Consider the following 12,465-nt stretch of genomic DNA (forward strand, 5'->3'; position numbering starts at 1 on the left):
GAAGAATGAAACATTTTCGCATTGTCAGATTGTATCGTTGACTCATATGTAAATAGGCACCCATAAACTTTATGGGAATCAGAGTCACTCTCTTGTGAACTTCTACGATCTTCTTTGACGTACGATGGTTCGGTGAAATCCAATGCGATGTGCGTAAAAGGGGGATCGTCAGAAACTGAATTACTAGGTAAGTCATCAAATTCTGAGGGCTTGTATGGTTCTGCTTCGTACCTGCGGCAAAGTACACAGTGATGAATGACTCTCTTTACAGTTTCACATTCATGCAAAGCCCAGTCTCCTCCCTTAAGGCTGTCAATGTAGCGTGGATTCCTGTGTGCTTTACCAAATCGTGTTTTTGTTCGATTAGAAGGTTAACAAGGGCATGCTTAGCCGGCAAAAGAATTGAAGACTTGCTAGAAGTGGTTAGTGGAGTGTTGGAGATTCTTCCCTTGAATCTGATTGTTTGGTCGTCACTAAGATGTAATCTGTACTGAGCTACTCAAATAGGTGGCCTGGACTTGGAGTTTTTCCTTTTAAGAAAGGAAAGTTTGCTGACAAACGAATTCGCTTGTACTGATTTAATCCATAGGGATTCAGATTTCTTCAAAGTGTCTGCTGTTAATTCGTTACTTAAAAAAATTTCCTTGACTCTCTCTTCGCATCCCTTTCTTTAGGGTGTTAATGAATGTGATCTCATATGCTGTCACTCGAAACAATTTCGTGATGTTGCAACGCTCACATCGCCAGAAATGTCGAACCAAAGTGGGCGGTCTTTACACTCATGCAATCAGCCATATCTAATAAGCTGTCTATCATGTCTCTGTTTTCACGGTTTTCTGATTGGTTCACGCACTAAATGCAAAGAGAGCATTCTTTCTGTTCTTATTCAAAATGGCGGCTCGACAGAGGAAAGAGAAGGGTTTTTACGCGGCTTTAGACAGAGTATCCACCGTTGATATTCTACCTAAAATTGAAAAAAGAAAGCGGAAAACAAGGGGACGATTATGGGAAGTGGAACGTCTCGTTGCTCAAAGGGAAAACGCCACGGTAAGTTGAATTCTTTCTCACGGAAAGTGATTACCACTATTATGCATGGGGAGCGAAATCTAAGTAATTTGATGGCTGTAGACGGCTGTCTAGTTTGCAACATTCGCTCTTTGACAAAAGGAGAAGAATGGAAACTTTTAATTTAACATTTGGGCATTTTGCTTATATTTTTATTTGTAAACAGGGCTCTACTGAATACTTAGTTTTGTGGAGAGGATATTCTCCATATGATTGTACCTGGGAACCTCAAGAAAATGTTTCCCTCGATTGTATCCGGTATGATTGAATGATTGTTTTCAGCTTTTTGCGGCAGCTCAACGTTAACTTTTTTCCCGAAAACTACTTTATTTACAAGTTGAGAAGCTACTCATTCTTCCGTCAATGTACTGATCAAAAAAGTAATTCTCTCCACTGATTTGTTACCTCTGCAATATGCAATATTCCACGTGCAGAGACTCTAGCGAAGGTTCAATTAGCTACAATTTCAAGCTTTTGACCTGCTTATTTTCTTGTGTATGATACTTATTGGTACTGTAATACTGAACTTATTGTTTACTACAGGAAGGATTTTTCTGTTCTTAGACTTGAATGATTTAAGCACTGCAGTTAAAATATTTACCTAACACTTTCTGTTCTCATATTCTTTCAGGTTTTTGGAGAATCCATCCCCAGAGCAGTCTCTGTTGTTCGATGAGTGTGCAACACTACGAGTTGCTGTGGAACAGCATTTAAAGTCTAAGTCCAGGTTACCTGTGACTATAAAATTCCGCGGGGATGCCTACAGGCGCCTTTTCAAAAACAAAGGGCAAATCAGGGATGGCTATCATTTTCTTGAAAAGGCTGACTTCCCCCCCAAGTTTTTTCCACAGTTTTGGGATTACTGTGCTGACTCACATGGCCAGGGAATAAAAGTTTATTACCCCATGAAGATTAGACATTTTGTTTCCTGGTCTCCTAAGAAATACAGGGTAGAAGACCACAATCCCTCTCCAAGAGCTTTTCAGGAGAAGCTTACCTTCTCATTTATTAAAGTAGCTCTTGGAGATACCTCTTAGGTTAACCCTTTTACTTCAAGAGTACTCTTAATCATATGTTTCTGTGCTAAGATTTTAGTCAGTTTCTTTTTAGACTATGGAAGAAATTTGGATTTTTCTTGATTTCTGGCTTGAGTACTCTTGAGAGTAAAAAGGTTAACTTTAATGCAGCTTATCTGTCATAGTTTACATTTATCAAGACAGTAAATTGTTCTTTGTATAGAATTAAATAAGATTATATCTTCTGGAATGTTGTTACATGTACATGGTTCAACGTTTTACATATTTAATAACATATCTTTGCCACTTAGGGATACCCAAGTGAACAATTATGGTCTGAACTTATTATTTTTTAACACGTTTTGATTTTTGTTCACTGTAGATTTAGTACTGCTTGAAGGTTGTTTCCTTTTTCTTTTTGTAGTTTGTTTGGGAGGGAGCTCAGTTGTTATTGCCATGTGTTCATTAGATATTGATTCTACAGGCTTGTCATAGCTAAGACGTTTGCGCATTTTGCGGTTTGCTTTAATGTCATTTTCCCAATATCCTGTGCTCTTTTTGGTGTATGTTCTGGGCTTTCTTTCCCTGTGCTTCAGCACACGAATGCGATGCTCTGCTCGTAGAATTGCAGCAGGATCGTCAGTGTGGTTTGTTTTTCTCTGCAAGATTCTCCTAGCGTCATCATTGTTTTTTTCGACACCTAAATAGAAAAATGAAAGTAGGATTTATATTGCCTTAATGGTTTTCTTTGATAAATTTGGGTAATTTGTGTTCCATATAATTATACAGTAGGATCAAAACTGTACCTTGACCACTAAATTGTTTGAGGTTGTTGTGTTGTGTTACCATGTGAGGAATATGATAGGCAGCTGCATGCATATAGCATGTCACTCTTTCTCTTGCATACCCAATCCTCTTGTCCCCTAATGAGGAGAATGTGTCAATCCATGATTTTATCTGAAACAGAAAAGGCAATTTGTAGACCACGTGCCAGTTCTCTTTCAATAGGTCAATAATCAGTAATTGAAGGGAAATGATAATTGATTAATTTGTGTTTGTTCATGCAGTTTACCTTTTGACGGTATTCGTCAACATTAGTTGGTTTAAAAGATGATATGAAACCAAAGTACATGTCAGCAAATCCCTGAAAGGTTAAGTGAAAAAAAGTTAGCCGCTGCAGCAAACAGCAAGAGTAAATTTTTTTTTTTTTTTGGGGGGGGGGGAGGGGCAGCAACAACAAAACTAGCGGTAATTGTGAAGAAGAGCTCCCCAAAAAACCTGTCGGCCGACAGTCGGCCGACAGACGACCAACTGTCGGCCGACTGTCGGCCGACAGTTGGTCGTCTGTCGGCCGACAGTTGGTCGTCTGTCGGCCGACAGTTGGTCGTCTGTCGGCCGACAGGTTTTGCCTGAAATATAGGCTACCTGTCGGCCGCCAGTCGGCCGACAGTCGGCCGACTGTTGGTAATGTGTCGGTAACCTGTCGGTACCTTGTCGGTAGCTTGTCCGTGAAACGATCACACAATGTTAGGGATTCTAAGTTTGCCGTTACAAAAGCATATGGGTTTAAATTATTAATTTTTTAATTTGCGTTTGTCGCAGAGTGGCAAAACGAGGTATCGTGGTCGTTTTAGATCAAGAGTTTTTGGTCTGGTTTACCAGAAACGTTGAGTGATCCGATATTTCACTCGTAGAATCGTGCCTCGCTTGATACAACATCCAACATGTTTAATACGTTGACAATTGACTTTCAAGATTTGGTGGCTCCTAAAGGAGCCGTTTTGTGCGTGGTGAAATATACAAGATATTTCACTCGTAAAATCGTGCCGCGAACTTCATTGGCAACAGCTGCCCCTCTCTCCTCATGTTGCTCATGACCGGGATGTAGCGCCGAAGTCTTTTGTGACAGGCAACCTCCAGTTGTATCATTTATTAAACTTGAAATTGGAAATAGCAATTCATCCCAAACCTGCAAGATAGATTACGATGCTAGCAACAAATACATACATACATACTTAACATACCATAAGAGGCCGCGTTGCATTGTTGGGCGATTGGAACGAAAGTGTTTGTATTGATACGTAGCTTATGGTTTTCAGAGTTTTTGGCCGAGTTTTCGATTAAATTATCTTCCTATGCGATTCTTAGATTGTCTGGTGTGTTGTAAATTACGCAAGTGATATATCCTATACGCATCTGATAACATTTTGGAAGAAACGTTTCTTTACATACTACCAACTTTGCCGTCGATCGGTAAGTAGGTGAAGTCTGTCGAGTCATACATCACCATTACGGATTGTTATGTCACGTTAACTGTTCGTTTTTTACACAATTTTTCTTTTTTCTTAACCTGTCGGTAGACTGTCGGCCGCCTGTCGGTCAACAGTCGGCCGACAGTCGGCCGACTGTCGGCCGACAGGTTTTTTGGGGAGCTCTTCTTCACAATTACCAAACTAGCTGTACAAATTGCCAGTAATTGTCTTAAATGTTTCTATTGACAAGACTTGTAGTTAACACTGCACAATTATGTCCAAAAATATAATATTATTAATGTACATATACCTTCCACAATTCTACTACAGTTTTAGCTGTGTCCTGCTGAAGCAGTGGTTCTAATTTGCACGGAAGGTTTTTCAGGAGTGTTTTTCGGTCATCCCCCATCAAACTTGTCCAGTCCCAAGTCCCAGACCCTCTGCCATCTGCATTTCGTTTTTCCCAAACTGAAAATGATACCCCGCAGCTGTTTATGGCTTGTGTTAGTTTGTCGAGATGGATTTTTTTCTTCCCAGTAGGAGTTAGGAGACTTTCTTTTTCATCCCACTGCATCACATCTTCTATTATGTTTCCAATCAAGACGTCTGTAACTCGCAACATTAAATGCAGCTCGTCCAGAATGATGTGGTCTAGTGGAATGTTAAGAAGAGGTTGATGAACACAGCAGTAGTTCTCTCCCTTGGACTTCTCTGCACATTCCTGGAGTTCTTCTAATGTCCTTCTGAGAGGGCTGCTGTCATAGTAGGTGTCAGGCTTAGTCATGTCTCCCCTGTAAAAAAATGAAAAATAAAAACAAACAAATTATTTATAACTGTTCTATTTTAATACAGAACTGCCATAGTTTGTACAATTGTTTTTCAATTGTTGATGATATTAAAGGATTAATAAGTATTCAAATGTAAAGTAAATTAATACCTGTCTCTTTTATGAACTTTGCACCACAAGCAAGCATATGTTGAGTTTGCTGCACTGATGCCCATAACCAGTAGTAGAAACTAGAAAGAGTGAATTTCAGATATTATAGAATTGATTACATGACTTGGATAGTTCCAGAAAAGAAATTGGAGTCAGGGCACACATACATGAATATCTACCTTGTAATCACCCCCAAGAAATAGTTCTGTGTCCACTCTGTTTCCATCAATCATTATGTAACCATCCTTTTGGATTTGCTTTACATCATCAAAGACCTCCTTAAAGCTACTGGCCAGGGTTTCCCTACTTTCTGGTCCATTTACCACAGCAATGGTGTGAGTACCTTGTTTCAATGTAAAATAAGAGAATAATTTTGTTTGTATGAGAAGTGATGAGAATATTATTGTATTAATGATTATGGACATGTTGCTTTATTGCATTATGTCACATGAGGGGTTAAAAAAGTCATATGAATGTCATTTTTTTATTGAAATTGGATACCTTTTGATGATAACAAGTCATCTTCACTCTGGAGGATCGAAAGGCTCAGCAAGATAAAGTTGCTTACTCTGCTCATCCGAGCACCATCCCCACTCAACTTCACTTTCACCTTCTCACCTTCTTGAAGCAAATTAGCCTCCATCTGCCACCATAAAAGGAATGGACCCACTTAATACAATGTACTTTGTTAAACAAAGATTTGCACGGAATTGATAGTAAGCTTGTAACCATTATATCTGTAACAATGAATACATAAGTAAAAAAACAAGTTAGCAAGTAAAGAAATATTGAGGCAAAACTTAGGCGAAAGATGACTTAATTACTCGGTACTACTAATATTATTGTACTTACCATGTGTTTTACGCGATCAGCTAGTAATTGTTTGAAGGAGTACTGTGCTCCTGGGGCTCTGCCTGGAGTGGATGTAATGATGCAGCCTGTGTTGAGGTCTGTTCGGCACAGTTTGAAGAGGTATGACTTGGGCAATCCATCTACTACCATAGACAACTCGTGCATGAACTCATCCCCAACCCCAAACTTGTCAATAAGATACAATATGCTCTCTACCTTCGCTTTGTCATCATCATTTAGTTTAGAGTATTTTGTCTCACTTTGACATGAGGCTTGGTTTGAAAGATGAGACTGTTTGTTAGCTGAGGGAGTTTGTAGGGTGTTAACTGAAGAGGGTGGAGGTGTGTCAGGCTGAAAGCTATCAGATGGTGTTTCAGGCTGTAAGCTATCCAGTGATGGTGTGTCTGGTAGTGCTTGGCTATCCGGTGGTGTGTCAGGTAAGGTGTCACCTTTAGAAACATTTAAAGGTCCACATTCTGGACTGTTTTCAGTATGAAGGTCAACAGTGTACATTTTTGAACTATCTGGGTCCTTCAATCTCAAGCAGTTGAGTTCAAGCCCAAATAATTTACTGAAGTGTAGAGCCTTTTGAGCCCTTGTTTTGATCTCTTTTAGTTTCCTATTTTGGGCTTGTGTTGTTTTCAGCTTTGGAACAGCTATACCCCTTACTTTGGTGTACTGGTCTTTTTCCAGCTGCTTGATATATTTTTTCATGAGCTCACTCTCTTTTTTGCATGAGTCAGACAGTTCTTTTTCCTGAAGCATTTCCTGTAAGAGGTCTTCTTTTTCTTTTTCAAGGTCAAGATACTTTTGTTTCCAGAGTTTAATTTCAGCTTCTGCAGTTTTCACGTTCTGTTCTAGGTTGCTAATGTCTGATTTAAATTTCTCCACTGAGATTACGTCATTTTTAAGTAATGCAAACTTCTTGTATGAGTCCAGGAATTCCTGTCTCTGCTTAGCACTTCCTTTCTTGTTTATTTTTCTTCTTGTAGCATCCGCAACAATGCAGCTATTGGACAGCTGTGTTTCTAATCTTTCACTGTTGCGATCCAAACGAAATGTATTTCCAGGTATAATCAAATTAACAAGGTCAATATAGAGAACACCAGCTGAACATTTGACAGATAACTTTTCTTTTCTCCAGCTAGCAAGGACCCCTTGTTTGATTTTTAGCCAGAATATCACTTCATTGCCTTGTTCACGCTGCTGGACTACATATTGCAGATGTGTGTTGGGGCAATCAGCGAGAACAATTATTTCCTTTTCACTGTATAAAGAGGACATATCGAAAATCGTACTTATCTATAGTCAACAATGTAATTTTGGCATATAAATATTGCGCGTTTTTTTTCGAAAAAGACCGCGTAAAGCTCACAAGGCTGATGGGAAATCTAGTTCCAAGCCTCCCCAGATTACCAAAGCTTTTTTGGAACGCCTAGGACATTTTACTATAATATGGTGGGCATATTTTTACGGAAAGGATTGATTTTTCTCGCGCAAAACATCCCGTTGTGGCTTCAATGTCACTCTTACCTGGAAGTCTGCAATCACATGAAATGGATGTTCAAAACCGAACCCATTTCGGGACGGATATACGCTATCTTTTGCACAGAAACGGCCTGACATTAGAAGTCTTCGAACGGATAGAAAGTAAAGTATGTAGCACTCATGTGCCCGTACAAAATGAACGCAGACTTCAGGGCCGCATGCGACCTTTCACTCAGAACCTTACAATATGGCGTCGTAAAATATGGCTTTACAAATTTCTCAAAACCGAACTGGAATTCAAAGGTTTCATGTCCAAACCGACTTCGAAAACATGTTCGGAAATGTATCATCTTAACTTGATCGAAAGTAGCTCGTCAATACTAAATGCTTTTATTTTGCGACAAAAATTAAATTTTGTCGCCATACATTTTCTGTAATGAACGGGTCAGATCGAAGCCGGAAAAATTCTAAGTGTCGCGCTCTCAGTGCGCATGTCGGCTCGACATTTCTGGCGATGATATCCATTATCTTGTCAATTCCAAGGTTGAGTGAGTTGCTGGTTCTGTTATTAACCACTGAGTGTGTAATGACCCTTCTGGTCTTGATTGCTTCTCGCTGAATGTATTCTTCCTCAGTTTGCGCTGGTTGGGGCATTTAATAATAATAATAATAATAATAATAATAATAATAATGATAATGAGTGTTTGTTTATTATCCATAGTGTGACTTTACAAATATGACAATTAATTCATTTATAGTCATAGATCTTCCCCTCATTGTGTGACCACTTGGTGGGTGATCACAAATTGATGTGTGATGTCTGCGTTGACAGTTATGGCACCCTGGGCTATACAGCTGTCTGTTCTGTTTGTCAGTTGTGCAATTAAAACAACTGTTTTTGGCTCGAAGTTCGTCTGCGGTCTCCGACCACGACAACTTTGGTGCAATTAGGGGATGTGTGATTCATATCATCGCAATAGATGCATCTGTGCATCTGTCTTTCAATTTCTTGTTGTTGGACCTGAGAAGACCTTCTGTGTGGCGGCAGGACGCGTGCATTCCAGTCGTTGCAATCATTCTTCCTCTTGGACACACTTGCACCATCGCTTTCCTCTCCTTCTGAATTTATGTCTCTCCATCATAACCTAAACAACTTGGAAGCTTACGGTAACGAGCTGGTTGAGGTGGTTGGTTTGATTGGTCTGCGGTGAGAGGTGCGTTTGCCCTCTTGCTGTTTGACATGCTGTTGTATGCGCTTTTGCCTGGTTCTCCGTCTATCTCTCTAACTTCAGAGTGTTCCGATGAGTGTTCTGGCTTTGGCATTTCGTAGCTCTTGTTCAGAACGAGTGGTTTTGGCGCGTTAACACTTGTTTCTGGGGTGTGGTCGTAACTTTTGTCGCACGTTTGGTCTACATGTGGTTTCCACACTTGCTCTCCGATTTGTGTTTTGTATGACACCGGATGCGTGTGTTCAACTATGGTTGCTTTTAACCATTTTGGCTCATCTTGAAAGTTTTGGACGAAGACTTCTTCTCTGATCGAAAATTCACATTCTTTCGATTTTCGATCCTGTTCTGCCTTGTAGTACATTTGTCTATCAGAGATCTTGCGACCTAGGCTTGGATGCAGTAGGTCCAATGTAGTTCTCTTGCCGTGTTTAAGAAACAATTCAGCCGATGTTTGACCTGTCGCGCTACTCGGCGCCACTCGATTACTAAACAGAAATCTCGCCAAGCTCTGCATTACTGACAAACTTCCTTCAGTTTTGAAATATTGCTTTAATAATAATAATAATAATTTACATTTCTAGAGCGCTAAAATTATAAAATATTCTAAAGCGCTTTACAACATATTAACTACAATTATTAAAATGATAAACGACAAAATATCAAAACAAACTGTAAGCCAGCTTGAATAGATGTGTCTTAAGCTTTGACTTAAAAATCGTTACATTTGGACTGTTTCGAATTTCAAGCGGCAGTTCGTTCCACAGAAAAGGTCCAGAACGGGCAAAGGCACGATCACCAAAGGTCTTAAAGTTAGTTCTTGGGACCATAAGGAGACCCTGATCGCAGGAACGTAGCTGATGACCCTTGACACTGTGTGGCTGCAGATATTCTTTTATGTATAGTGGGCCTTGGTTATTTAAAGCTTTATAAATTAAAAGTAACAACTTAAAATGGACGCGATAAGCCACAGGAAGCCAGTGAAGATTATATAAGGCGGACGAGATGTGGTGAAACTTGGGAATCCTAAAAATTAGTCGAGCAGCGGCGTTGAGCACCTTCTGAAGACGCTCTGTCTGGTACTTGGGTACGCCAAATAAAAGGGAGTTGCAATAGTCTAAATGCGAAGTCACAAATGCGTGAACAAGAGTCTTCGTGGACTCAGGACTGAGGAATTTCCTAATTTGGCGAATTTTATACAATCCATGAAAAGCTTTGCTGCAGATCTTACCAATGTGAATGGACATGGACATATTGGAGTCAAACCAGGAACCCAGGTTTCGAACACAGTTGAGAGGCTGAATGGTAGAATTACCGACTGTGATGGAATCAATTGCGATTTTTGATAATTGATGGCGGGAACCAACAACTAAGAATTCGGTTTTAGAATCGTTAATTAACAGGCGGTTATAAATCAACCATGAGCGGACATCCGAAATGCAGGCTTCAAGAGCAGCTATGGCGTGGTCTTGCGAAGATATGTCATTGGGTCGAAACGACAGATAAAGTTGTGTATCATCGGCATATCCGTGAGCAGAGGGGAGATGGTTAGCGATCACGTGATATAGTCGAGATATGTATAATATGAATAAAATAGGACCCATACAGCTGCCTTGTGGGACACCGCAGTTCAAATGAAAATCATCTGATGTTCGATCGTTTATGAGAACACGTTGTTTTAAGCCAGACAGATAAGACTCAAACCATTTATGGGCAGAGCCAATGATTCCAAAATCGCTTTCAAGAACATTAAGGAGAATCTGATGATCGATTGTATCAAAAGCAGCGCTTAGATCCAGTAGCACAAGAAGCGTAATTTCCTGATGGTCCATTGACATAAGAATATCACTTTGAACCTTAAGCAAGGCAGTTTCGGTAGAGTGAAATCTTCGAAACCCTGATTGTAACTTCGGCAGAGGAGCATTGTATTCACAGTGCTTAAACAATTGAGAAAGAACCGCCTTTTCGACGATCTTGGAGATGAATGTTAGATTGCTTACCGGACGGAAGTTTTTATAAATTAACTCTAGACCCGGTTTCTTTAATAGAGGTTTCACAATTGCAGTTTTCCAATCATCGGGAACATAGGCGTGGCGAATAGACAAATTTACCATGCGAGTAATGGAGGGCGCAAGGACGTCAAGACAAGACTTCACAAGCCATGTAGGGATTGGATCCAGGGAGCATGAGGCATTAGACGATGTACTGATTATATTGCAAACATCTTCTACTGATAACGGCGAAAAACTGTCAAGTTCTACAGCTGAACAAAAAGTTCCACCTGTGTGTTTGACCTCGGATGATATGGTGTGACTAGTGCGTGTTTTATTCCATTTTGTTTCATAAAATCTGTGAATTCTATCGAAGTAAACAGGGGACTGTTGTCGCTCACTAATTGCATTGGTACACCATATCGAGCAAACATAACTCTCAGTTTCTCAATCATTGACTCACTGGTTACGCTGGGCATTACTTCTACTTCTAGCCATTTGGAGTGGCTATAAACTACTACAAGAAACATCCTATTCATGAATGGACCAGCAAAGTCAATGTGAATTCACTGTCATGGTGTGTCTGGCCAATCCTATGGATGCAGTGGTGTGATTAGGGGCTTGTTTTGCGTTAACTGACACTTAGTGTAATCATGAACAACAGAAGCAATCAATTGATCTAAATTAGGCCACCAAACATGGAGTCGTGCAAGTGACTTCATTCACACAATTCTAGGATGCCCTTCATGCAATTCCTGCAAAACTTGTTCTCGTAAAGAACTCGGAATTATAACACGAATTCCCCACAACAAGATAGATGAGATAGATAGATAGTTTATTTGTAAAAAGCTGGCAACCACTGAGCTGAATTGTGTATTTACAATATAGTATAAAATATAATATAGTAATATAATATATGAAATAATATCTTATAATAGTGAGTATGATATCATGATAGTATTAAAGTCCTAAATAAATAGTAGTATCCTATAAATATAATGAAAGTTCAAACTGTTAAAATGTATACAATGGCATCGATCTCATTTACAAAACTCACCGAGCAGTAAAATTCGTTTTGAATACGTGATGTGAATAAAAAACTATTTTTGAAATGCTTGGTCCTACATCAGAGAATCGCAAAATGCCTTTTGCATCCGAGATTATAACATGACGGCCCTGACGATTGAAGCATTTTATGTAAGTGATGGGCCGGGTCATTACCAATCGAGAAGAAGGTCTTTTTACATAAGCTAGCGATGTAGTCATAGACATAATATTGGAAAGCTCTAAGGCCTCTATATAGGCCAGGCCTGGGCAAATGATTGACAATGCCCGTTTGTCTACATTCTCTAGATCTTTCTTTAAATACAATGGCAGGGCGTAGAAAAACGCAGGCGATGCGTTGGTCAGGACTGACCTTATACAAGATGTATAAAAAAGAATTGATTCATGCCTTGTGCCATTGGCCCTTTTCAATTGTATTAGGAGATAGATACGTTTAGAAGCTTTCTTTATAGTTTGATCAATGTGCTTATTCCATGTAAGGTTGTTGGAGATCGTAACACCCAGTAGTTTGGCGCTTTCGACACATTCTAGCTCTTGGTTATTTACTACTATAGGTGCGAGTTGTGCTTTGTT

The 12,465-nt window shown here is 39.7% G+C and overlaps 2 protein-coding genes across 2 annotated transcripts; one reads left to right on the forward strand and one right to left on the reverse strand.

The window, feature by feature from the left end:
* The first annotated feature begins 741 nt into the window (after positions 1–741).
* LOC148723733 (chromodomain Y-like protein 2) lies at positions 742–1,559 on the forward strand. Its single transcript, XM_088733439.1, has 2 exons — positions 742–1,047; positions 1,232–1,559. The coding sequence occupies exons 1-2, from the start codon at positions 892–894 to the stop codon at positions 1,331–1,333; spliced, it is 258 nt and encodes an 85-aa protein (XP_088589565.1). The 5' UTR covers positions 742–891; the 3' UTR covers positions 1,334–1,559.
* A 385-nt stretch (positions 1,560–1,944) lies between these two features.
* LOC148723734 (uncharacterized) lies at positions 1,945–8,126 on the reverse strand. The gene is made up of 8 exons (XM_088733438.1): positions 6,123–8,126; positions 5,772–5,913; positions 5,450–5,613; positions 5,271–5,350; positions 4,644–5,124; positions 3,154–3,225; positions 2,888–3,038; positions 1,945–2,781 (listed from the first exon to the last, which is right to left on the reverse strand). The coding sequence occupies exons 1-8, from the start codon at positions 7,404–7,406 to the stop codon at positions 2,411–2,413; spliced, it is 2,745 nt and encodes a 914-aa protein (XP_088589564.1). The 5' UTR covers positions 7,407–8,126; the 3' UTR covers positions 1,945–2,410.
* Positions 8,127–12,465: the final 4,339 nt, after the last annotated feature.

This window comes from Stylophora pistillata, chromosome 9 (assembly GCF_964205215.1).
Source record: "Stylophora pistillata chromosome 9, jaStyPist1.2, whole genome shotgun sequence".
NCBI lineage: Eukaryota > Metazoa > Cnidaria > Anthozoa > Scleractinia > Pocilloporidae > Stylophora > Stylophora pistillata.